The sequence below is a fragment of the Tetrapisispora phaffii genome, chromosome 1, assembly GCF_000236905.1.
Source record: "Tetrapisispora phaffii CBS 4417 chromosome 1, complete genome".
Lineage (NCBI taxonomy): Eukaryota > Fungi > Ascomycota > Saccharomycetes > Saccharomycetales > Saccharomycetaceae > Tetrapisispora > Tetrapisispora phaffii.
The window spans coordinates 83,015-108,561 of record NC_016520.1 but is presented as its reverse complement, the minus strand read 5'-3'; the positions used below and the strand labels follow the sequence as shown (position 1 = coordinate 108,561).

The following is a 25,547-nucleotide window of genomic DNA, read 5'->3' as shown; positions in this document are numbered from 1 at the left end:
ATGTAATAGACTTAACCGAAGTTACCCGACTTAATTAAACGGACCGTTTAGTTAATCCAGTCTATCTAACGTCTGACTCCTACAATATATTAGTCATTAACCCCGTTCAATTGACATGTCGTTTAATGAATGAATTGAAATAAACCGACATATTGTTGGAAATGAGACTGGTCGTATAAGTGACTATACGATACCAGATATTACCTCTTTAGGAGATTATTGTTGCAAACCTGAAACAATAGTGCCTGCAAGAATGTAATAGCAGAATTCCTAATGCATAAATAGTACTGTAGAACCATCAGCCTGCCGTACGTGTTCAACTCGACGACGTCGTCTCGTTGGACAGAACGGTAGACTGAAATATTATGTATATATAAACCCCGGTAATCAATAACTAATAATTCATTGATCCAGGTCCAAGAGACCAGAGAGATTAATCTGATTATATAGTATATAATCTAACAACTACTAGTATAATAAAGCAATGAATTCAACTATTGAGCACTTTTATTAGTATATTTAACACAAATCTATGTAGAATTTAGATGTCCTCCTTATATATAAGTTATCTCATACTTGAGTGAACACATTACGTGTTCAGTTATTCTCCTAAGATCTTTGGTGCTGTATGGTACATCTGTGTTTGTTACGTAGCCATTTACATTGTAGTGAAAAGTTTTCATCTATCATTTGAAAGATTGTGCTAGAACCTTCTTTACAGTTAACTCAAATATGTAAAAAAAGAACTAAAAATTAAATTCAACCATTACGGACATAAATGTATCTATTCCAAGTACACTTTCTTCTACAAATTATTTACATGCTTTATATTTACACATTTATAAACATTTATTTATACTCAAGATTGCATATCTTCTAAAGTTATCACTTTAGAGTCGAAAGAGGAAACGTTTGAGGTTGCTTCAGAACTTAATTTCTCAAGCTGGATCTCCAACGCACTTTTCTTGGCTCCCTTGACCATTCTAGAGCTCTTGGAGCCTTGTGAACTTCTGGCATTAAGAATATCTTGATAGAATGGGTGATCTTCCTTGATCAAATAACTGCGACTAGATTCCTTTGTATAATAATCAATATCTTTCCTTTTAATAGGCCTAGCAGGTAAAGGCAATCTGCCTCTTTTCTCAAGAAACCAATCAGGGCTTAGATGCGCACGTAAACCTAATTTATTAAAGTACTTAGCGGTGAATTCACCTCCGGCTTTTTCAATTGCTTCAATCGCCTTCTCAGAGGCTCTAGATGCCTCAATCTTGATCGGTAAATTGTACTCAACTGTTCTCCCGGTTAGAATTTTCACACCATGTTTAATAACACCTGTTACTAACCCAATGTCCTTCATTGTCTTCATATCTAGTACATTGTCTTCATTCAATAACAATCTACCTTCATTGTGAAACCTCTGAATTTTTTCTAGATTCAATTCGTTCATTGGGGTCGCATGCACATTAATAAAACCCACCTTTGGAAATAACTTATAAATAGGCGTCTGACCACCTTCAAACCATGGCTTAACACTGCTTCTTGCCTTCTGACCCTTTTGACCTCTTGCAGAGGTTTTACCTTTACCACTGGAAGGACCACGACCCACTCTCTTGTACTTCTTTGTGGACCCTTCTGTTGGTTTCAAATTACCTAACAATGAATATCGACGAGTTAATGCTAGTGTTTTTAATAATTCGTTACTATTCATCTGAGAAATTGAAATACAATTTCTTCTTAATAGAAGCCCATTGATACTGGAAAGGGATAACATGCTCTTTACGGAAATAACAGTTACCTTATCTTCTTGCTCTCAATTCACTCCAAGTTGCTATTTTTATAATGTTAATGTACATAAACATAAAGCAACTAACACATAACAACATAAATAACCTAGTTATTATATATCTTGTTATTTAGTCGAAGTTTTTATCAGGAGATTAGCCCATAATTTTCATTTTTACATTTGTTTTTCTTGCGCTGAAAAATTGGGACGTTACAAATAAGAAAATTCAATGCTAATATAATAAGGTTATTTATTATACAGACATGTATATTAAGCAACTAATCGTTGGTGTATTAGAGCAATTGATTGTTGTAACTACGATTTCAGGTGTAATGCCATGTTTTGGTTAACACAAATGTTTGTTCAGATCATATATGGTGCACATAAAATTTGGAAGCTTGAAAAGTCAGTTAACATATATTCTTGTCTGTTCATTAAACGAATAATATCAGGTCTTTGGCGTAATGTAGACGATACGTCAAGAACCCAATAGGAGCTAATTGTTTACATATCGTTTGATTCCTTATATCTGTCAAAGAGTAGCTTATGAGTTGCGTACTCACAACTGTCTTCCCTCTGACAAGCATATAGTTTTACCCCCCTGTTCAATAATTGAATTATTAGTAAGCGATATAAAACAGGATATTAGTATGGAATGAAATGCTGTACGGCATCAGATGAGAAAAAAAATAGTATATAAGAAGGTTGCTAGTTTGCATGTTACGTTCTCAATTTATATTATTCCCTTAAAAGTATTTTGTATACAACTGATATCATATAGCAATTCTCATAATAGAGTCAGTTGGAATATTTTAGAATATCTCAATACATTACTATACAAATATGTCTGTGTTAGTTACAGGTGCGTCAGGATTCATTGCTCTACATGTTATCAACCAATTATTAGAACAGAACTACAAGGTAATTGGTACGGTAAGATCAGAAGCTAAGGCTGAAAAGTTGAACAGACAATTTAATAATCCTAATTTAACAATTGAAATAGCCCCTGATATTGCTAACCTTGATGCATTCGATGAAGTACTCAAGAAACATTCTTCAGCAATCGATGCTGTGATTCATATGGCATCCCCATTACCTTCAGGAAATACTGATTATGAAACACATTATTTAATTCCAGCACTTAATGGTGTTAAAGGTATTATGAATTCTATCAAGAAATATGCCCCTCACTCAGTGAAACGTTTCGTTCTAACCTCCTCACTTGCTGCTATTATTGATTTGAAAAAGATGGATGGTTCAGAGATTTTCAATGAAAAGAGTTGGAACCCTATTACTTGGGAGGAGGCACAAACATCAACTATGATGGCATATTGTGGCTCAAAAACTTTTGCTGAAAAAGCTGCATGGGAATTCTTGAAAGAAAACAAAGATATTATTGATTTTCAGATGGTAGTTATCAACCCTGGTGTTGTTTATGGTGCTCAATTATTTGCTGAAGATGTTGGCGAACATTTGAACGGATCATGTGAATCAGCTAACAAATTGTTACACACTCCTGCCGACGTTAAGGAAACAACAAAATATGAGGGTGAGTTCATCCACGTTTACGATGTCGCAAAAGCTCATGTTCTAGCAATTCAAAGGGAGGATTTAGTCGGAAAGAGACTGTTGTTGACTAATCACGGTTACAGCCACCAATCATCGCTAAATTCTATGAACAAACAATTTCCTCAACTAAAAGGTGTCATCCCTCCTTATGTCAGTGGTGAAGACGAAGTTCCATCTATCTGTGATTCTAGCGTGACAAAAAAATTATTGGGCTTTCCATTCAAAACTTATGATGAGGCTTTATATGATTTGGTCCATCAAGTATTAAAAAAAGAAGGCCGTCTATAAGTTCAATTACATTCACCACGTTCACCAAAGTCAATGTCAAACTAAATAATTGGTTTTTTCTCTTTAATAGTATTAAAAATTAGTATATGCTACGAAATAAATAACGTGTTATGCTTTCTATATAACTCTATTTTAACATAACTTCGCCAACCTTTTTTGTCTCCTAATCAGTTAGTAGTACCTTGGGACATGAAAACATGGAGCTCAATTATATTTAAACACCCATCTCTTTCATAAATTCAATTGATGAACTAACAATAGAGGTTGTCAATTTTTGGAGAAACAAGCGTACAACTAGCAACAGGTTCTACGGTATTGAGGTCGACTGGGTGGTTAAGTTCTTCGTTTGTGTTCATATTTAGTAGGTAAGTATCATAATATTTAATCTAATTCGTTCTGTTATTACATAAACTACATATAGCGAATACTGTTAGAGTACTACTATCCACTGTTGCATCTGAGACTTAAATATCGTCACATTCTGTTCCTTTTATATGTGCTCAATAGTTGTGTTCATTGCCTTAATATACTAAAATGTTGTTAGATTATATACTATATAATCAGATTAATCTCTCTGGTCTCTTGGACCTGGATCAATGAATTATTAGTTATTGATTACCGGGGTTTATATATACATAATATTTCAGTCTACCGTTCTGTCCAACGAGACGACGTCGTCGAGTTGAACACGTACGGCAGGCTGATGGTTCTACAGTACTATTTATGCATTAGGAATTCTGCTATTACATTCTTGCAGGCACTATTGTTTCAGGTTTGCAACAATAATCTCCTAAAGAGGTAATATCTGGTATCGTATAGTCACTTATACGACCAGTCTCATTTCCAACAATATGTCGGTTTATTTCAATTCATTCATTAAACGACATGTCAATTGAACGGGGTTAATGACTAATATATTGTAGGAGTCAGACGTTAGATAGACTGGATTAACTAAACGGCCGTTTATTAATCGGGAACTTCGGTTAAGTCTATTACATGCAATTTGTCTTTACAACTAATGGATCATGGATACCATGACTTCTGTTCAAAATCTGGGATTGCTGACAGTTCGTTGTGATAATAACCTAAAGAGGAAATGTCTGGCATCGTATATTCACTTATACGTCCAGTGGCTTTTCCAATAAGGGCGTCTAATTGCCCTGGATGGACTCCCATATATGTGATGTTAGTAAAGATACTACTCTCATACAGTAAAATACAAGAAATGGACGGTTAGTGTAGTGGTTATCATCCCACCCTTCCAAGGTGGGGACACGGGTTCGATTCTCGTACCGTTCATATTTTTTCTCAATTCAACTAGTTCTACGAATGTTTGGTTGCTCTTAACTTCTTGTCAATTAAGTTGTTATCAATACACATGGCCTTATTTTTTTAAAAAAAAGGGTTAAGATGTTATAATTAACTTACAATACACATTTAAGATTACAATATAAAATATTTTTGAATGAAAAGGATCAGAAATTTGGGTATACTATATGCTTCACAGAACACCTGAGTACTTTGGGTTCTTTCAGACTGGTGCACAGCTTTTTTCTCGTCATATTCATTTTCATTCGTCAACATTTTCAAATAATGTACAAAAACATCACTAGTTAACAAGAAAGTGATAAAAATTTAATATACTTATCAACGAACTCTCCATCATTTTCTCTTAACTACATATCATGTATTGATTTGTAACATTTACTTGGCCATCTGCATGCCTCGTGTGGTAATGCTGCTTTTCATGAAACTGAATAAAATAATACGTATTTAATTTCTAAATGTTCAAAGAAACAATTATTTTTTTAAAATTTAATCGCAAATAGTGCTTCCTTTTATACCTTTCCAAATTTTAAAAAAAATGTGAAATTCAGAAAAAAAATTCCATTTACCCGCAATTGAATTGGGAGGTTTCCGCTTGTTAGGGCAACAGCAATTTTGAGAATACTAAATACTTAACTATATAAGCGACAGCGCTTGTAATAATGTGACCAATAACAATATATAATATATGGAAATACTAGTATAAATGTAAAACTATCAAACTATTAATGTGTGCATGCAGTGTTCATATTATATTTTATTATATAAGTAGTTATTAAAGAATATTACATATTACTATCAGGTAGAATAACAATATTTTACCTTTTCTCTATCAAATTTGAAACCTTTCTTTAATGTTATTAAAATCCGTATTGCGCCATTATATCTTCTAAATCCCAATCTGATTCACTGGCTTCAGTTCTTCTGACTTTTTGATTTATATTTGGCACATAGCTTTTTGGTGGTTTAGCATATAACGGACTGGAAGAACGACTATTCAAGGTACTCATTGAGCGAGAGCTATGTAAGCTTACTGTGCTATTGCTTTCAGTCAATGTCAACGAACTTAGATTAGAATCAATTGATATATTCCTTTGATTGTAAACTTTACTGTTGGTATGATCTTTAGTTAAAGGACCGGCCTTCAACAGCTGCTGCTGTTGTTGTTGTTTGTAATGTCTCTTTCTTTGTGCTGACATTTCTAAGTCTCTAATAATTGGTTCCAACAGATATCTAAGATCAATGAATAGATCTTCTTCTTTGATTCTAATGTCCCAATTCAATAAAGCTAATAATTGAACTTCCATTAGGTTCACATCTTCTAAAGAGAATAAACCGTCTGTATATTCGGCCCAATGCTTGTTTAATGGAGAAGAATCGTTATGAAATTTAGCACTTAAAATTAAGCACGCTAGGAAGATACGATGAATTGTAGATGGCAATCCGTTAGCGTCCTTTGGTAAAATTCTTTGTAGTTTCTTTAAGTAGCAAGCTGTTGTTAATAATGTAGATGTGTATACATTTGTGTATCTGACCAATTTTGTTATGAAAGTTTTTAATGAAGGTAGTTTCGATTCCTTGGAGTTTCCTGGCGACACAGGAGGTGATGGTAACTCATTATTGATATTTGGTAAGACATTTAATGTTGTGTGAGTCAAAAATTTAATCATATCATCGGTAACAGGGGATTTCATTAAGATACGTAAGGCATTCTTATGTTCTCTGGTCATCTTTGCAATTTTTTAATGTTAAAAATGAATGTATTAAGCGTTATAATTTTAAAATGAGCGTAATAATGACAATAACTGTTTTTTAATGAACCTAAAAGTTATTTAAATTTCTGGTAAGGGTATCTGGTAGTAGAATATATTTTTATTGGTGTTCTTAAATAAGAACAATTCTTAATGAGAAACAAAGTTAAGCAACCGAAGTTAAGTTCCAACCAGATTGAATGAAGATTTAACAATGTTCTTATATATATATATATATATATATATATGAATGTATGTATCGATTGTCATTATGATTTAGAACTTATCACTGCTAACATTAAAATTTCCTATATTGAACTACCTAATTGATGAATAATAATTGGTGTCGTTCTAATAAATTATCAAGACGCCTAACGCAAGAATTACTAAAGGATATTAAAACTACGAAAATTTTCGTTGTTAAATGAACATTTCCCAACCTAATACAGTAATATAATAAAGTAATTATAACGAACCTTTGTCATTCTTGAGGATAATTGAGTCTCGAGACATCGCGAGGCATAGATCTGAGATCACCAAAATTCGCGATACGTACGTATGAAAGAAATTAACTTTGCTTTCTACGTGCATTTATTCCTTTTGCAACACCAATTTTCGAAATGTTAAGTAGAAAAATCCACAAAAAACATAATTTCCTTTTTCAGTTCGCGTCAAGATCAATTTTTTTCATGTCAGATTCTCCCAATTAGGAAATAGTTTACGAAATTAAATTGTTAAATTACATAATATATCTAACAAATACGAAAACTATTTCAAAAGTTAATCAATTTCAAAAGAAGTAATAAAATTAATATGGAGCAACAGGTCAGCAAATCTTAAAAGCACTATTTCCCTAATGATCACATCTTACTTCATATGGTGCGAAAATACTAATTGAAGTGTTGGTATCTTATTATGTAAGTTTTTGAACTTTCGTTTACTATGTCAATGATCTGGCTAATCATGGTGCAACTCTGGGTAAATTGGATGATCGTGCCTTCACCGTTAATGGGTTCATATGTTAATGTGCTCAAGTTATGTAGATGAGAGGAAGAAAAGGACTTTGTTTGCTCACTTTTTTCATTGAATATTGTATTAAATACTAATTAAATTACATATTTACCTTTTATGGAAGATGTTGAAGTAGTGTTTTTCGAGTTTTGTTTAAATATGGTTTATCATACTTCATCAATGGACCTTTTATTAGACGTTAATTGTTCTAAATTTAGTTTATCATCAGTCACAGTCGTTGTTTGCGCTATAGTATCAGTTTCAAGTGCATTCTTCCTTGCTAATTGAGCTTGTTCTTCCAATTCCTTGGCCACCTCTATCTTAATTTTTGCTGTCGCATCAGCTATATTGACTGACGCGCCTTCTTTAAGAACTAGTTCCAATACTCTACTCCAAACCAGTTCATCATTTTCAGTGAAATCAGACATTTTGAAGACATTTCCTTTTTCTAATGACCAGTCTTGTTGTTGTAAACGAATCAATTTAACCATGTAAGAAGAACTCCTCATGGCTTTACCAATGTCACTGATTAATGAACGAATATAGGTACCCGACGACACTTTGGCTTTGAAATGTAATAAAGGAGCTCTGTAATTTGCATCATTTTCGATCATAGCTCTCTCTTCTTCTGAAAGTTCGATGGCAGGTTCAACATCTGCAAGTTCAGATTCTTTATTGTATTTTTCACAAAATTCTTTTGAAAAATATAAAGAATCTTTGAGCATATTCGCATTTAAATCCTTGATTGTCACTTCTGTTAATTCATCAGTAGGTTTTCTTAAAAAGTCATAATTATGGTTCTTTGAACATGAATCTGGGTATATAACTAAATCATATATATTAACTTGTCTGGGCTCAATGGCACGAGGTAAAGGTTTCCCTTCTCTCGCATATTCATGCAGTGGTTTACCGTTCATTTTCAATGCTGCATATATTGGTGGCGTTTGCTTTAAACTTCCAATGAATTTTTCTGGGATTGTCTTTAAATTTTCTATATTAATATGTTTTACGGAATTTTGAGATAAAATATCACCTTCAACATCTCCAGAAGTAGTTGAAACGCCAAATAAAGCTTCTGTCTCGTATACTTTAACTGTACCAGATAAATAGTTTGCTAGTTGTTTTGTACCTGTACCGATACCAATCACTAGCACACCTGATGCAAGAGGATCCAAAGTACCACCATGGCCCATCTTAACTTTAGAAACTTTACGGAGTTTTCTCTTACTTGCCTTTTTGCCAGTTTCCTTTTGGTACTGTTGTATTCTTTCGGTAGTTGCTCTTTGGATTTCTTTTGAGAACACTTGACTATTTGTCAATAGATGTTGTAACTTCATCATAAACTGATTTGAAGTGATGCCAGTAGGCTTTTCGATCGCAAATATACCATTCATTTCTCTTTCTCACGGTCCCTTTACTATTTTATTTATTCTCAATTACGTGAGATAATTTATTTGATTATATGAACTAGTATACTCAATTGTATTCATTAACACATCTTTAAATTGCGAATTAAACCATAGAATGTATCTTTTCATTTATATAGATTTCATAGTAAAAGTTTTCGGTAAGCGATGAGATGTCTGAGCTTCAATGAAAAATTGCTATGATATAGAAAGATCGTAAATTAAAGAGATGTTTAAAAAGTTTTATTAATGCTTCTATTTTCTTAAAATTGTGTTTTATAGATATAATTGCGTTCTGATATACTTATATATATATTATAATGCTATTTTTGTTCTTTTGGTAAATGTTTCAGCTTCTCTTTAAAATGCCTATGCCATTCTATCCCGTCATGTCTGTTTTGAAAACCTGGAATTGTCGATGATAATGTTTTGTGTATTACTTCTTCCGAAATTGGATGTGAGTTCGATTTTTCGACTAATGAACTATGCATGGTGTCTGTATTTTCGAAAATTTGTGAAGAAGCATGATTGTCTTTATCGAAATCTAGTCCGAATATCTTGTTGTACCTTTTGTATTTCATTCTTTGTGATGCCACATACTTTCTATAATTATCCACCTTCTCCTGATGCAAATCTTTTAAAACTAGCACGACGTTTGAACAGTACTTTATCAAAAAAATTGTCACAGTCTAACAACTGTCTTGGAATCCTTTGCAAAACTTGAAAGAATTCGATATTCAACTCGTCTGCATTGACATACGATAAGTTTTCTGCTCGTTCATCAGAATTTTTATCACTTCCGATTAAGTAATCAAAGAGGGTTTCATAGGGTTTATCTTTTAAAATTGATTCTTCAGCTAACTTAATTAGATTTACTGACACTCTGAAAAGGAAACTAGAACCTTCATAAAATAAGCAATCTAAAACTCGAAGGGTAGTTTCGACTGGTAGTATTCCAATAAAACAACACATAAACCAACTTGCTGTGCAAAGAGTTATAGGAGGTAATGCGTGAAGAAATTCATTTGTTCTTCGTAAATGGTAAGGCTTGTTTGAATGCGACTTACAAGTAGCTTCAATGTATGGCCACAGAGTAGGTAAGTTTCCTTCCATTAGTAACATAAGAACACCCTGATCGATGTTCACACCTTCTAAATCAAGGTTGTGAACCCCTGGTAAAAATCTTCTCGTAATTATTACTAACATCCAGAAAGTTTTTTCTTCATTCATAAAAAGTAAAAGAAAGCCAGTCAAAAAGTTCATTGACTGGCAATATCCAATATCTCTGTTATAAATGGAATATGCCAGAAGAATATTACGCAAGGAAGTTATCTTTTTTGGTTCATTATTTTGAAATGGTTCCTTTTGGAAATGGATGTTATTGGGAAAAGTTCTATTTAAATCACGTTCAATTACGTCTCCTTCAGGTAATTTGGATGTATCTCCTAAAGTTTGATATTCTTTAACTTTTAATAGTAATGATTTATATGTATCCTTGTTTTTGTTCAATAGATACTGTCCCCTCACTAGGTGCCACCATACATTACCTCTCCATTCGGAAGGAACACCTTCTCTAACTAGATTTAGAAATTTCTCGCTTTTGGGAGGGAACCTGGTTGGTAATTCACTCTTGCAAGCAAGTCCACTGCTTTCCATGTATTTTTCCCATTTTAATTTTTTCTTGCCACATTGTATTGAATAGGAATCACACCAATTATCATAATCCTGTTTTGATATATATCTGCTTTGTTTCCTGAATCCATATCTATCGTAATCATTCACATCAGTAGTCTGTGCTATTATAACATCAGTTGAACAGCTAACTGTATTTAAAATATCGAAACTTTTGATATCCACGGTTAACAACTTATTTTCTGAATTTGATCTTTCTTCTAGTTCATCACTATTATCGCTCTTGTCGGCAATACTCACATTTTCATAGCTACTAATTATACCAGATATAATATTGTCGTCGTTTATTGGTCCAATAGCAAACCCTGCAACGCCACGCTCCATATCTGTTTGATTTAGAGTTGAATCGAGTTCACTGCTTGATGAGCTAGAATCGGGTACACAAATAGCTTCACTACTTTCTGCACTTCTAGTTCCATCTTCGCTCTGTATACTTCTTACTCTCACAGTAGTTTTACTAATAAGTCCACCACCAATAGAATCCAAGATCCTATTCAACATAAATTGGCACAATGAATATTAAACCAGTCCACGAATATTATTATGTTTCTCTATTAATTTAGGAGGGTGCTGTACCAACACAACCATCAAAACTTACAATATTACAACTCTTGATAATCTAATAGTGTAGGAATTAAATCTTATCGTATGCTGAATATATTAATAAAGTCACCAAGTTAATAACTGTTTCACTTTAGTGTCTTTAAAGGTTTTATGGTACGTAACTCTTACTATGGATAAAGCTCATCGCGTTTTTACTACCTGAGCGGTCACGTGTGATTAAATGTTCCACATATGTAAACTATGTAAATAGTTCTATTTTGTTCCAATGAAAAATAATAACCAACATTATTTACTGTGCTGGGGTATAAAAACCAATATTTCAGGAGAAGTTAATAATAGTTAATAGTAAGTGGATATTTAAAGAATTGGTCCAACATTTACTCCCTTGTCAAGTTTTGCTGGTAATTGAGGTGTCAAGGTTTTGTAAAATTTAAAATGATTACTGGTGAAACTGCAACCTTCGAGGCTTCTAAAAAATTACTATTATCAAACTTGGGTCTTTTATCAAACGAATCAAAAAGAAGAGACAATGAGATTCATCAAGCTAGTGATAAGTCCATTGAAATTTTGAAAACAGTTAAGTCAATTGATGAATTGAGAAGACATCCTGATTTTATATTGCCATTTATAATTGCTACCTCTTCTGGTAATGCAAAATTAACAAGTATTGCTTTGCAATGTATACAAAGATTTTTAACTGTTGAATATATTCCTAAGAGTCAATTGGGCGCTTTGCTAGACTCTTTTATTTCAGCTACCCATTTGGCTGATGAAATAAAATTGAAAGTATTTCAAGTTTTGCCAACTTTTTTCAAAACATATTCCAGATATATATATGGTCCTCTCTGTGAAAAATTGTTACAATGCTGTTCCAGTTCATTACTTTTGGGAAGTAAGACCGCAGTAATAATCGATACCGCAAATGCTACAATGCAGCAGTTGATTGACGAAATTTTCGAAAGATTGGACTATGAATGGAATTCTAATGATAAAGAAACGCAAAGTGTACTTAATGAAGTTATTTATGATGTCATTGTAGCAGATGGTGAAAATCAAGATAATAAACAAACTATAAAAGTAAATGCATATCAATATGATGTAAATAGAATATTCAGTTATTTGTGCGTTTCTGTCGATTCTAGTAAAACGTCTAGTAAAAGAAATGAAACTGATCATAAAGGAGCTTTAAAATTAGATATCATGCCATTAGATTATACCTTGGAAATAATAGAATCAGTATTAAAAAATAACAGATCGGCTTTTATAAGAAATGAAGACTTAAGATATTTGTTAAGAATTAAAATTATCCCCTCATTACTAAGGATTATGTCTTCCAGTTCTCAATTTACCACAGTTGTAAGAAGTTATAGATCAATAAGAACATTAATTAAGAAAGAATTTCTATCGGTCCTTGAAATTGAGCTGGAAGTAATATTATCACTGATTATCTATATACTGTCTGAAGAATCCTCTAAGCCTCTTTGGAATAAAGTTTTATCCCTTGAACTGTTTTTGGGGGTTCTCAAAGATACTCCTCTATTAGCAGATATATACATGCTATATGATAACTATTCAGATAAAAAGCATATTATCACAAATTTATTACACGAAGTGATGGAGTTAATTAACAAGGCAAATATAACAAACATTTTACAAATATCTGAGATCATTGGATTCTCTGATATTGCAAGTACATTAACTGAGACTTCAATGGCTAGAAAACAATATATTTCTATCTTAGATAAAATCAACCCACCTCCGGTTGATGATTCTTATATCATTTGGCTTATCATATCCATAGTTTGTTCTTATTCTGATAGCTTAAATGTAGAAGCTCAATCAGCATTGGATAAAGGCGATACCGACTCTAATTCAAAGATCTTTAGGGGGATTAGAACTACAACTCAAGGTACATTTAGTGAAATGTTTGATCTATTCGTAAAACTTTTCCATTCAAATGCGTTAGACAAACAAATATTCCATTCGTTACTAAGATCTTTTCAAAAGTTGACACATACAGTTGGAATTCTATCAATGACAACTGAAGTAAACAAATGTTTAGAAGTATTTTTAACATCCATATACCAAAATTCTGTTGATGATGCTGACACAGAAAGGACCACTGATAGTGGCAATATAGGACAATCTTCCATGTCCGTTTTAGATCAAATAAGTGATACGTTAATTGGTCAAGGAAATAATGATGATAGCAATACTGAAAATAAAAGTAATATGAAAGGTAGGCTTCATTCTAGAAATTTTAATGCAAAGCATATTAGATTATTCAGAGCTTTGATATCACTTTCAATTTCGCTAGGTTCTAACCTTGAAGAAAAAAGTTGGAAGTATATTTTAGTTTCTTGCCAATGGGTATCCTATTATCTTTATGGTCCATCACCCGATTATAAAAGCTCAAATTTTGCAGCCAAAATTCCAAAAGCTCCCGTTATTTCAAAAGAAGAAATTAATTCTATAGAGAATTCCATGGAAAATTTAATAGCAAGCACCCAAAATTATGATTCAGAATCATTCATGAATTTTATAACTACTTTAATGAATTGTTCTTCAGAAAATATTTCAACAAAAGAGGAAGCAAATGATATTTCGGAATCAGAATTCACCAATGATTCAATCAAATATTGTGTTTATAATAGAAGTTATTTCATGACAAACATTGGGGAAATTTCTATACGTAACAACGTTAGATTTTCATTTGAGGAAGGTAAGGAAAGTTGGGAAAAAATCATGAACTATTATGTTTACGTCATTGGAAATAGAGATATATATGATGTATCTTTGAGATTTTATGCAACCAGATTGATTTTGGATATAATAAAAAGTACAATTGATGTTACTGATGAAATGAAATCTGGCGATGACAAGCAAATGAGATTTGCATACTTGCAAAACTTAGTTTTCAATCCTCTTAATGATAGCATAAATGTATTGAAAAAATTGAAAATTGAAAATCAAGAAATATACAATGGAGTCGCTGATATTGAACTAAAAATTGCACTTCATATTTTATCAGCTTTGAAGGATATCTTAAATGAAATTGGTGATTACATGACTGATTCATGGATTATTATTTTCAATATTATCAATTGCCCATTCCAATGGATAAACTTAGATGGTATGAATTCTTTAGAGAAAGATGGAGATGATTCATCATTGATTGTCGGTTTTAGTATGAAGTATAAGGAATTGGTTGATATATCCTATGATGTTTTTAAACTCATTTCTGATGATTTTCTTCAAACATTACCTTTGAATTCAATTAATCAAGTTATTGATACATTAGTAACCTTCGTAATACAAAAATGGAACTTAAATGTATCATTCGCCTCTATTAGTCAATTCTGGTTAATTGGTGACTATATGAGAACGCATTATAGTAAAAGTGAAACAGGTGGGGCTGCTCAAGGGAATGAATTACACCAGGCAATATTATCTCAAGATTTATCCATATCTTCATGGATCTACTTATTAAAAAGACTAATGGATTGTATTGATGATGAGAGAGCTGAAATTAAAAATGGTTCCATCCAAACATTTTATAGAATATTATCATCATATATCTCTATATTACCTAATTGGGATTTGATTTTTGATGATGTTTTAACTAAGTTGTTAAATAAACGTCTAAACGAAAATGAAATGGTTGCTAATAGCGAATTCCTAGACAGTGCATTCAAAGGCCTTATCGATATTTACCCAATTCATTATAATGACTTTAGAGACAACGATAAACGAATTGATCAGTGGCTTTCTTTAATAAGCTTCTTTAATCATGTTTTAAAGTCAAGTTCACCAGAGGCAGCTTTTATTGCTATCACAAACTTCCAGAAATTAATTAAAAAACTAAATGAAATGAAAGATGTTCCAACATTAATCTTAAAGACAACCTATGAAACTTGGTGTAGTTTCAACATTATATACAGCGACATATCTAATAAAAATGCCTACCAGAATAAATCAGGTTATGATTGTATAGATGAATTAATTAAAGGTTTCCCAGAGTTGTTTCAATTATTAAAAAAATATGATATGATAGAAATGGATTTTGTTAAACAATCATTAACTTTGTTCAATGCAGCTATTAGATACCCCTTATTACCAGAGCATACTAGGGATAATAAGAGACCTTCAACTTTACAAAGCTATATATTAACTGCTTTAAATTCATTTGAAATGATTAAGGAAAGTGAAGTTGAAAGAGCTATTATATTACAATTAAGTAACATAATTAGCTTACCTTTTGATACGAGAGAGAAAATAGAGAAGAAACTAATGCCAAAATTGTCTGAATCTTCTAAAAACCGTATTCCAACATTTGAAGCCGTATGTTATAATGCATCTGTTTCTTTAAAACAACGATTAAGTGCTTTAATTATGACTAATAAAAATGTGTTAGATGATGTTTATGCGATAAAGCTAATGAAGAATATCGGAAAAGTTGCTGAGAGAAAATCAATGATAAATTTGTCAGAAGATCCTAAGAATGCATTATGGATTCGGGCCTCTGATTGTTTACGAATCATTGCTGTTGAACTCTTTGAAGATCTGACGGTATTGGGAAAGAACGAAATATATAAGCAATCTGTTTTTGATATATATACTAGTGTGACTGTTGCGCCTCTACACAGGGTGAATGCAGAAATTGATGAAGAAACCCAATTTAGTGATATCGAGGAATTTACGCAATTCAGTAATTTATTGTTGCGTCCAAATGTTATTAAGCACGTAGATGAAAAGCAACTGAATCTGTTTGTTTCTACTGTATGGACAAACTCATTTCTATTCGAATTAGATGAAATTGAGGATGAATTGATAAAAATGAGTGAAGATTTATTTGACTTGTCAAAAACATTATCTAATTTCAAATTTTCAGAGATTGCTGGATCCACTATCGAGCCACCGTTATTATCAAAATATAACTGTTCTATTCTTTGTCTGAAAGACTTGATTAAATTTTTCAGTTATCGAGAAGCTGAATACACTCTATTAAGAGAAGTGGCAGTACAATATTTGGTTTCAAGAACAGCATTTGCTTTAAGAAGATACATTTCAGATCAATCATTAATTGGCAAAGCACCAATTTCTAAAATTCGTAAAATTGAACTAGATATTTTATTACATGGGTTACGTGAAATATTAGAGAGAATATCCAAATTTGATAATGATACTGATAATGATACTGTTAAGAAATTACAAATTTTATATCCATTGATATTAAGAACTATCCCAATCTCTCATAAGGTCCCAGAGCTTCAGAACACCGTATTAGAACTCTCTTTATCATTCACCAAATTATCTTCTAAGTAAATCTTATGCATTTTATAGACCAGATTAATAAACTTTTTATTCTTATAAATGCAACTTTTATATATCTTAATATAACTATTAGTTCAACTGCGAAGCGAGATGGTGTATCTTGACTTAAAAGGTTGAGGTTAAGTGCTGAAACTTTAAAAAGCATGCGTATTTATGAAACTGGAGGTATCTTGATTAACTGAACTAATCAATACTATTCTACTTATGATATGACATTTAGAGTATCATTTCAATTCTTTACAAAATGCTATTCAAACGTTGTTATCAAAGAACTTAGTAATAATACCATTATTGCAAAAAATTGGCTTAACCAATTGAACATAAGCTCAATTCCTAAAAATCTGTTAAAAGAAAGATTTGATAGATCAAGTGGACCTGGTGGACAAAATGTCAATAAATTGAACACGAAGTGTACTTTAAGTTTACCACATGTTTCAGGTTGCGATTGGATACCACAGGAAGTGCGTAAACAATTGGTCAATGGTTCGTTCAGATACTACAAAAAGACTACTGATATGATTTTAGTGCAAGCTGATGAAACTAGATCGAGAGAAGATAATAGAATGGCGTGCAAAACAAAATTAATCAATGAAATAAAGAAACACTGTACATTTCAAAATGTCACACGGGCTGATAAGATGAAGAAATGGGAGAGGTCCAAGAATAAAGACAATGAGTTAAGAATACAAAAAAAAAAGACTGCAAAGTGAAAAAAAAATTTCAGAAAAAAGATACAAGATTATTGATCTAATTAAGAAAGGCCATAAGCCTCCCAGTCAATATTACGTTGATAATTAATACCATATCAATGCGATTTAACTTTCCGTTAATTTAAATCTGTATAGATTTATGTATTTATATAAAAGTCAATTTCCTATAACCGTAGTAGACATTGACTGGCCTTTACTCAACCAAAAATTTCGTCTGGTTTGGGCATCAACGGTTGTTTTCTTAATTGTTGATTTCTCAGATATTAGATGTTCCTTAGATTTATGTGGCTTTTTAACGTCGGAGTCAAAATCATCATCGTTATCCCTGTTATCTGTATGATCTGACGAGTTCTCATTGGTAGTTATTTTTTTTGTGTTTTCAGTGATTGGTTCACTTTCGTTCTCTGAATCATTTATTCCCATCAGACTTGAAACTGATTTCCTAGAATGGACTTTCGTCTTTGTTACCGTAGAGAGAACTTTATTTTTGAGACTTGACGATTTCTTTGCAATTAACTTTGCTGGGTTTACTCCCTTTTCTTTATTTTTACTTTTCATAAGCTTCTTTTTTTTGACCTTCTGATTCAGTTTATACATTTCTTCTTCACTTATTATATCCACTTCACTATCGCTAGTTAGATCTAGGAAATCATTGTCGCAGACTATTCTGTTACGCTTCGCATGATAATGCTCATTTTCAATGATGGCATGGTTTTGAATTAATGATCTTTCATCTTTAAAATCTCTCTGTTCACCTTTATACTTTATAACGTTACCCAAAATACTTTCTCCAACTCTATCTTTAAAAGTAGCATCATCCATATCAAAACATTTTCTTGTAAGTAATTCAAAAGAACTGGAAAAAGCTTTTTTTATCCCGGCTATGTTAAATGATCCTCTGCTAATATTGTTCATGGCATCATTTGGATCTTGGATAGCTAATGAGAATGATGTTCTGGAAGGATTTAATTGTTTGAAATCTGTTTTAGGTAAGTATGAAGCACGTCCATCAGTAACACTGATTGCGACATCATCGTAAGCAAAATTTTTACCATATAATTCGAAAAACTCAATTAGCAAAACACCCAGGTTATCTAATTCATTTATTGCATTCGTTATTATTTTAGGATGCATTTTTAAAAAACAAAAGACCAGGCAAATAATTGAAAACCCACCTAGACCACCAGTATGCACATTGTTTAATCTTCTAGTGGCTAAGAATTGTTTTATAACAAGAACTAGTTCTCTTAAACCAGGTGTATCATCGAGCCACTCTCGTATTAACTTTGCTGCTTCAACACCATTGGTCCTCTCAAAAGATACATCGATATGAATTTGCGATTTAGGTTCAACAAATTTAATGATGGGTACACGAGCTTTAGCTATAACTTCAACTTGTGTCGCTAAATTAAGTTGTCTTAAGTGTGATGCTAATATGTAAAGATTATATCTACTTTCCTTATCTCCTTTTTCACTGTTAATCACACAATCGATATCAGAACCTGGTAGATACAAATCAGTAGCATATGATCCAAACACGAGTAAGTCTGCATCTGACCAAAGATCCCTAACCGCTTGTTTTATAGCAGCTATAATGCGGTTACGTAGTTTAATTTCTTCACGGCTTGGTGAAATGTATGAAGTAAAATCTTTGATTTCTTGAGTTAGCCAGTCTGTGACCGCTTTTTGTTTTGAGTGATCGTGATTAAGTAACCAAGGGTAATACTCATTTGATGACTGCTCATTAAGCATGCTTGTTTGATCTAATTCATCTGACATCTCACTTGAATGCGTACTATTTTTAGTAGCTTGTTCGTCTTCAGAGCTTGCAGAGAATGCAATAAAATCGTGATTGTCTTCCAAATTACCGGAAACCTTAAACTCAGTCTCTTCATCTATCAATTTTGGATTATTCGTAATTTTTTTTTCATTTCCATTTGCTGCGTTATCACTATTTCTATTAGCTAGTACCAAGAACATATTTTTATTGTGTTCCTCGCCATCATTATCCTCGGATAGGTCAATTAAATCTGTATAACTATCATACAACTCTTCATGATCATTATCAAGTACCTTAAATGTATTTTCTATCCTATGAGAAGATGACCTTCTAATTTTTTTCTCACGATGGGATTTGGATTTAGATTTGTGTTTCTTCGCAGAACGCGAGTTATGTGAATGAGTACTTCCCATTTCAATTGACTGCAATACTTATCCTTCAATTCAGAATGATATAGAGTTCGAGATGATACTCAAATGAATAAATGTACACCGTTTATGGCAAATTCGTAATTAAATGGCTTTGACCATTTTTTTATATACGGTATTATTAAAGTCATCGCAAATTTCGAGTATTTTTTTTATTATGCAATTTCGGGTAAAAGTGTAATATATGATAAAGAATGTGAATAATAAAAAGAGACGATAATACAGGCACCATAAACATTCTCATTCCTTTTGATATTTATTGGTTATTATCGTTATTGAGAGATTCTAACATTGGAAAAATAACAAGCATTCTATTTAAATGAAATCATATTATATTGTCTCCTATGAATTGGCTCTCAATCTTTTATGAAAGATGATTCAATTTTAATGTTAATTGAGATTAGTTCAGATGACAGAAAGTATATTCTGTGAAGAAAAAATGCTATTTGTATACATTAGGTTTTACTTACTAATAATTATATATACAAGTTATAAAAGTTCTGATGTAGAAATGAGAGTTATATTATCTTCTTAAAACTTCTGGTATACTGTTGATTTGACACAGCCAACCAATTGGTTCTTTTGTGCCCTGTGCCCTATCTGTGTATCTATGATCTTCTAACATTTGTATAGTAGCTTCAAGAGTGAAACCTTTCTTTAGACCAGTTTCGATTGCTCTCCAAAGAACTTTACGTCTTGCGTATCTTTTATTCACAGCAGGATCACGTCTCCAAGTGGTTTTATGGATTTCTTCCATTTCTTTAATTGATGGTTGTCCATTGTAACCTTTTGTATATTCATTCCAAATATCTATAACATTTTGAGGAGATTTTACAAATTCGAAGGTTCCACGGAAGATACTCTTTCTCCTCTTTGATTTGGGATTTATTATAAATTTGGAACGTCTTGATGAATGAACAGGAGATAATGAGTGGGCGTCTGTTTGAGTATTGGAATCAAGATCTCTGATCTTGCGATTAGTTTTATCCATAGAAATGCTGCTCATCATATCAACTGGACTAGAATTTAAGGTAGATATATTATGCATGCTATTGTGGTTTAACAAAGATACGGAACTAATGCCATTTTCCATTGGCAATGATACAGGGGATAGAATGGACGATACACCTGAGGAAGTACCTGTGTGTGAATTATGTCCTCCAGTTAAAGGTTGACTATTGTTTAAACCATGATATTCATTTTTAGCTGTTGTAGCAGCACCATATTGAACCATTTTTCCATTTTTAGTATTTAAGTTTGTTACGCTATGATTTCTTGAGGTAGCACTGCTTCCATGTTGGTAATGAGCATTATAATTATTCCTTGATGTTTGGTTATATGTCAATGCGCTTGTGCTAGATGTAGCTGATATTGGGACAGAGCCTACCTCATTTATGTTTGCCATTGACAGTGACGTGGTACCAATACTACAACTTTTGAACATTGGCGTGTTGGATGAGCTCAAAGTGTGAGGATTAGAATTTATTTTCGATATTGGATCTGGTAATTGATGAGTATGTGAAATTGATGAGAAATTTGATTTATAATTAGAGTTGCTTGGTATTGGAGTGATGGCTGGAGCGGTATTACCAGTTGATGACCTTGAAATAGTATCGATATTGTTCATCAAAACACTGTCGCTTGTTGACATGACTGCCGTTTGAACAGGTGTCAGATAATTAGGAGAAGGTAGTTTAATCACGTTCATCCCTCTTGCATGCTTGGCACCGGCAGAAGTGTTGGTGTTGTGGTTACTGATTGGTGTAAAATTATGCTCTCTTGATGCTGGAAGGTTATCATGTCCAATTAGTGTCATGATTAGATTGTTCAAATCATTAATTTGATTTTGCTGAGAATTGACTAAATTGTCTACTCTTTTAAAATGGAAGTTAACATCATCAGATAAAGTAGAAGTCATTTCTCCATACATCACGAGCTGTCTTTCCAGATCTCTTATCCTTTCTGTGAGTATATCTACAACTGACTATTTTTATGTTGGTTTAAAAAAATAATGTTACAAAGTGTATATGTTTGATAAGTATAATATCAATGCCGAAATTCCTTGTGAATGAGTCCACCGTTGCTTTACTGTGTTTTTTTACAATATGATCTGATGTCGTTATAGAGATGTAATTTAAGTATGGAAAAAAATTAAACCATAGACAAAGAATACATATATATGTTCATATATATATATGTGTGTGCATGTGTATGTATATTTCCTTTGAACTATAAATATTCAAAGGAAAGAGTTTTTTTGCAAAAATGTTCATGCAGTTTATTTTTCTTTCAATACAGGACGGAAACTGCATTAAGGTGTCTACTGAGATATCTTAGAAAACGTCCAGTTCATGATTCATTAATAACAATATTCTTGAATTAATTACTGTTCATACAGCTAATTTTAACAACATGAATTTGAAAGATGACATTTTTGGGAGATACTAAACAAGTATGAAGAATTTTGTCGAGTACTAAATCTAATACGAACAGAGACAATCAAGAAACGTCAATTACGATTCTTTCTTCGCAGGATAATCTGATAAATGAAATATTTGTTCTTTGTTATTGTTTTTAATGTTGGTTTTTTTTGTCGTTATAATGAGGAAAAAAAAACTTCAGTAATTAGAAGTTAAAATTTTCGATATTTTAATGTTAGCGATGGGCTCTTATTTCGTAATGGTTATCAAAATCTAGGGAAGTAAAGGGACTAGTTACGAGATCTAGCTTTGCATTAGCACCCAGAAAAGGTAATGGGAGTTCTCGAAGAACCAAAAGTCTTCAAAGCCTTCTAATAGCTGTTAAAGAATAGTTCAAAATGGAGAAACACAGGAGAACAACGAAGAACTAGACTGAATTGTATATGATACTTGCAGAAGAAATACCGATATACCGATACGAACTACCTAATGAGGCATTGGAAGTATGAGTGTGATAACGTAGGAGTGAACCTCGTTCTTTTGAATCTCAAAACGATGTTGTTTTAAAATTAAAAAAACAAATTGACTGTATTCTTTGAGAGAAGCAGCCGTACAGCAGAAACATTTTTTGTGTGATGTGTTGTTTTTTTAAATTTTTTACTTTTTTTCTTTTTTTACTGTTTTTGGCGAGTTTTCTGAGTTGTTCTTTGAGTCTCTTAGTTTTCTTACCATATCAAAATGCATAGATTGATATGGTAATTAATTGCTAAACCTTGAGTAAATTAAAGGTAGAATCTGTCCCCGGTGCAATTTGACACTTGTTCCAATGAAGAAAAATAAATGGTTTGCCCGTTCGTATACAAGATTCACATTCTTTGGGGGACTTTTTTTTTGTCCATATCTGGAAACTGCTGAGCTTTCGTACTTCCTTTGCGCTCCACTCCTTCCCCTCTATTTGCACTGTTTTTTTTGTTTTTCTCGAAACGTCCTGTCCAACAGCTGCAGTACACACAAAACTCTTCATGGTCTAGTGAACCACCGAATACGGTAATAATTCTCAAAACATTTCAATATTTTTTATTAAGCTTTTTAACATTACTATAACGGTCACTCTGATAGATTATTTGCTGCAGTGACCTTTCCATTTTTTGCCTCAATTTGTTTCAAACGTGCATGTATTATAGATATGTATTGTTTGTGTCGGTGGTTTCTGAATTTGAAGAGATAATTCGTAGAGTGAAAAGACTTTCCAGTTCTTTCAATTTCCTGTTTCTGCGATTCGCTCTTTTTGGACAGGATATTAGAACGCAGATAGCAGTTTCTCTTGCTTTTCTGTTTTAGTGATTGCTTTGTTTTTCTTTTTCTTGAAGCGATGCGGTGCGGACCTTGTTACGAAATCACAGGAAGCTATCTGTAACAGAAATTGACTGTATTATTTAATTCGAAAATTGCAGCGTGCACGAGTTTTGTCTTAGAACACAAAACCGTCCAATGGCGTTGGCATTTCTCTTTTTTTCGGATTTAATGGGTTTGAAAGATAAGTCGTCGTTATTGCTTTTTTTATTTCTTTTTTGGTTTTGCTTTTCAAGATTGCTACTAGATCACCGTAGTACATGGTTCTCACTCCGAAAAAATTCTTTAAACTGGGAGAAACACGCAAAATGCACAAGATGCAAACTGTTTTTGTGCATTTTGTGCAGCAATGGTAGTAGTGACATGTGTGCAGTGGAAGAATCGCCGTGCCTAGCCTTCCCATAATTACTGCAACAAAATCAGATCACGGATCATTATAGGTTGTGCAAAGATCTCTGACGTGGCGAATGTGCTCGGAAAAAACTCGTTCCTCTTCAATAACCGATCATTGTATGGTCATTACCGCTACATCAAATATTAATTAGGGTTGTTTCAATGAAAAGCCATTACGAACAGCAATAATTCGTTGTTGTTTATTTGTTTCACTTTTGCATATTCACAGCCTATGCTTAAGTGATTACTGTATATGACCAACTGCAATAATCTGTGTACCAGCTGGTAGTGTATGTGTCTTTCATCCAAAAAAAAAAAGATGAGACATAATTGTCTTCAGTTCGCTGTGTAGTAGACTTGTATTGCTTTTCTGGTATCCAGCACGCTCTTCTTCTGTTGATTCATTGCATGTACTATTCATCCAGAAGGTGATGTCTTGTTGTCCATGACCGTAATTTAGTTCAAAACAGGAATTGACCACTAATTCCGAATCAAGAAAAAGATTGAGAAAAAAAAGTCCATTGCATCTACTTGGCGATAATTCTAGCTTCGTTTATGTTGAATTCATCTGCCTCATTAATTCCCTCCTAATTGTCAATTTTGCGACCTACATGCATTCCATCATCGTATTTGTACTTTGAGACGTGAAAAAAAGCCTTACCACAATAGTATGTCTTTTTTATTTTCGACATATTTTGGTAAATTGTCAATATTCAAGTGCTATCAGATTGAGAAATGAGATTACTCTGCTCTTCGTACAGTCTTTCTCCAGTGGTTGGTTAACTATGCAGTTTTCATTACGCCTCTAGCTGGTCAAACACATTTTCTTTCTAGTTCTTGGTTATATACGATATGTTCTTTGGGTCATCCTGCTCATAATATACCTTATGTGTTTGATGTTAAAGTCACGTGGCAGGAAGCTTATAGCAGTAGTAATGGTAGTATTATATGATATTGACTACTTATTATGACTATGTATATACATATTTATATTATTAGTAATAACCCCCTGGGAATCTGTAGCTTGTAGAAAAGGTAGATTATAATTAGATGCAGATTCTCTTTATTTAGAATGTCTGTTGAAAAGGAAATAAAACAATTGAACAATAAAACTTGAATGTATTCTGTATTTCCACGTATTATCATCCTATTGTCGATGCACTGTGTTGGAAAAAGTAAAATGGATTAGTTGACTCCATAGTACGATCCCCCTATAACAAGGCAGCGGCGAAAGCAGCGACTAAGGCACCAGCACCAACCTTGACGGAGTTGGCGGCACCCTCGTAGGCAGAGATGGTATGGTTAGTGGCTTGGATTTGACCATCGCTGATTTGAGATACAACAGCAAGAGTTGCTAGAGTAGTGCTGGCAGTGTTGGCGGTAGCTTGGATTTGACCGTCACCGATTTGAGAAATGGCAGCAACAGTAGCAATAGAAGCAGTGGTGGCGGCAGTGGAGGCAGCAGTAGTGGCAGCAGCGGCAGTGGTAGTGGAAGCGGCAGCAACTGAGCTGGTAGTAGTAGCAGAAGAAACAGCGGTAGCGGTGGTGGTTGGGGCACTAGTTGTAGTGGCCACAGTAGTAGTAGTTACTGGAGTAGATGTGGTCTTGACAGTAGAAACAGCAGAAACAGTAACTTCTGGGGTAGTAGTAACATCAACGTAAGTAATGTCACCAGAAACGTCGGCAGCGAAAGCGACGGCAGCAACGGCAGCAGCAGATAATAAAGTAGTTAATTGCAT

General features: G+C 33.0%; 10 protein-coding genes and 1 non-coding gene across 11 annotated transcripts; 4 read left to right on the top strand and 7 right to left on the bottom strand.

The window, feature by feature from the left end:
* Positions 1–859: 859 nt before the first annotated feature.
* Positions 860–1,771, bottom strand: MRPL10 (mitochondrial 54S ribosomal protein uL15m; the record flags this gene model as incomplete). Its single annotated transcript, XM_003683531.1, has 1 exon — positions 860–1,771. One exon carries the CDS (start codon positions 1,769–1,771, stop codon positions 860–862), a length of 912 nt encoding a protein of 303 aa, XP_003683579.1.
* Positions 1,772–2,626: 855 nt separating this feature from the next.
* TPHA0A00590 (SDR family oxidoreductase) lies at positions 2,627–3,640 on the top strand (the record flags this gene model as incomplete). The annotated part of the gene is made up of 1 exon (XM_003683530.1): positions 2,627–3,640. The coding sequence occupies one exon, from the start codon at positions 2,627–2,629 to the stop codon at positions 3,638–3,640; it is 1,014 nt and encodes a 337-aa protein (XP_003683578.1).
* A 1,227-nt stretch (positions 3,641–4,867) lies between these two features.
* TPHA0Atrna10G lies at positions 4,868–4,939 on the top strand. The gene has a single exon. It is a non-coding gene; the product is annotated as a tRNA-Gly (tRNA).
* Positions 4,940–5,826: 887 nt separating this feature from the next.
* PCL1 (Pcl1p) lies at positions 5,827–6,696 on the bottom strand (the record flags this gene model as incomplete). Its single annotated transcript, XM_003683529.1, has 1 exon — positions 5,827–6,696. The coding sequence occupies one exon, from the start codon at positions 6,694–6,696 to the stop codon at positions 5,827–5,829; it is 870 nt and encodes a 289-aa protein (XP_003683577.1).
* A 1,199-nt stretch (positions 6,697–7,895) lies between these two features.
* Positions 7,896–9,122, bottom strand: PUS4 (pseudouridine synthase PUS4; the record flags this gene model as incomplete). Its single annotated transcript, XM_003683528.1, has 1 exon — positions 7,896–9,122. One exon carries the CDS (start codon positions 9,120–9,122, stop codon positions 7,896–7,898), a length of 1,227 nt encoding a protein of 408 aa, XP_003683576.1.
* A 621-nt stretch (positions 9,123–9,743) lies between these two features.
* Positions 9,744–11,327, bottom strand: TPHA0A00560 (GTPase-activating protein; the record flags this gene model as incomplete). The annotated part of the gene is made up of 1 exon (XM_003683527.1): positions 9,744–11,327. The coding sequence occupies one exon, from the start codon at positions 11,325–11,327 to the stop codon at positions 9,744–9,746; it is 1,584 nt and encodes a 527-aa protein (XP_003683575.1).
* Positions 11,328–11,825: 498 nt separating this feature from the next.
* Positions 11,826–16,715, top strand: MON2 (Mon2p; the record flags this gene model as incomplete). The annotated part of the gene is made up of 1 exon (XM_003683526.1): positions 11,826–16,715. The coding sequence occupies one exon, from the start codon at positions 11,826–11,828 to the stop codon at positions 16,713–16,715; it is 4,890 nt and encodes a 1,629-aa protein (XP_003683574.1).
* Positions 16,716–16,933: 218 nt separating this feature from the next.
* PTH4 (Pth4p) lies at positions 16,934–17,434 on the top strand (the record flags this gene model as incomplete). The annotated part of the gene is made up of 1 exon (XM_003683525.1): positions 16,934–17,434. The coding sequence occupies one exon, from the start codon at positions 16,934–16,936 to the stop codon at positions 17,432–17,434; it is 501 nt and encodes a 166-aa protein (XP_003683573.1).
* A 156-nt stretch (positions 17,435–17,590) lies between these two features.
* Positions 17,591–19,627, bottom strand: TPHA0A00530 (uncharacterized protein; the record flags this gene model as incomplete). Its single annotated transcript, XM_003683524.1, has 1 exon — positions 17,591–19,627. One exon carries the CDS (start codon positions 19,625–19,627, stop codon positions 17,591–17,593), a length of 2,037 nt encoding a protein of 678 aa, XP_003683572.1.
* Positions 19,628–20,165: 538 nt separating this feature from the next.
* Positions 20,166–21,572, bottom strand: TPHA0A00520 (transcription activator GCR1-like domain-containing protein; the record flags this gene model as incomplete). Its single annotated transcript, XM_003683523.1, has 1 exon — positions 20,166–21,572. One exon carries the CDS (start codon positions 21,570–21,572, stop codon positions 20,166–20,168), a length of 1,407 nt encoding a protein of 468 aa, XP_003683571.1.
* A 3,447-nt stretch (positions 21,573–25,019) lies between these two features.
* On the bottom strand, positions 25,020–25,547 carry TOS6 (Tos6p; the record flags this gene model as incomplete). Its single annotated transcript, XM_003683522.1, has 1 exon — positions 25,020–25,547. The coding sequence occupies one exon, from the start codon at positions 25,545–25,547 to the stop codon at positions 25,020–25,022; it is 528 nt and encodes a 175-aa protein (XP_003683570.1).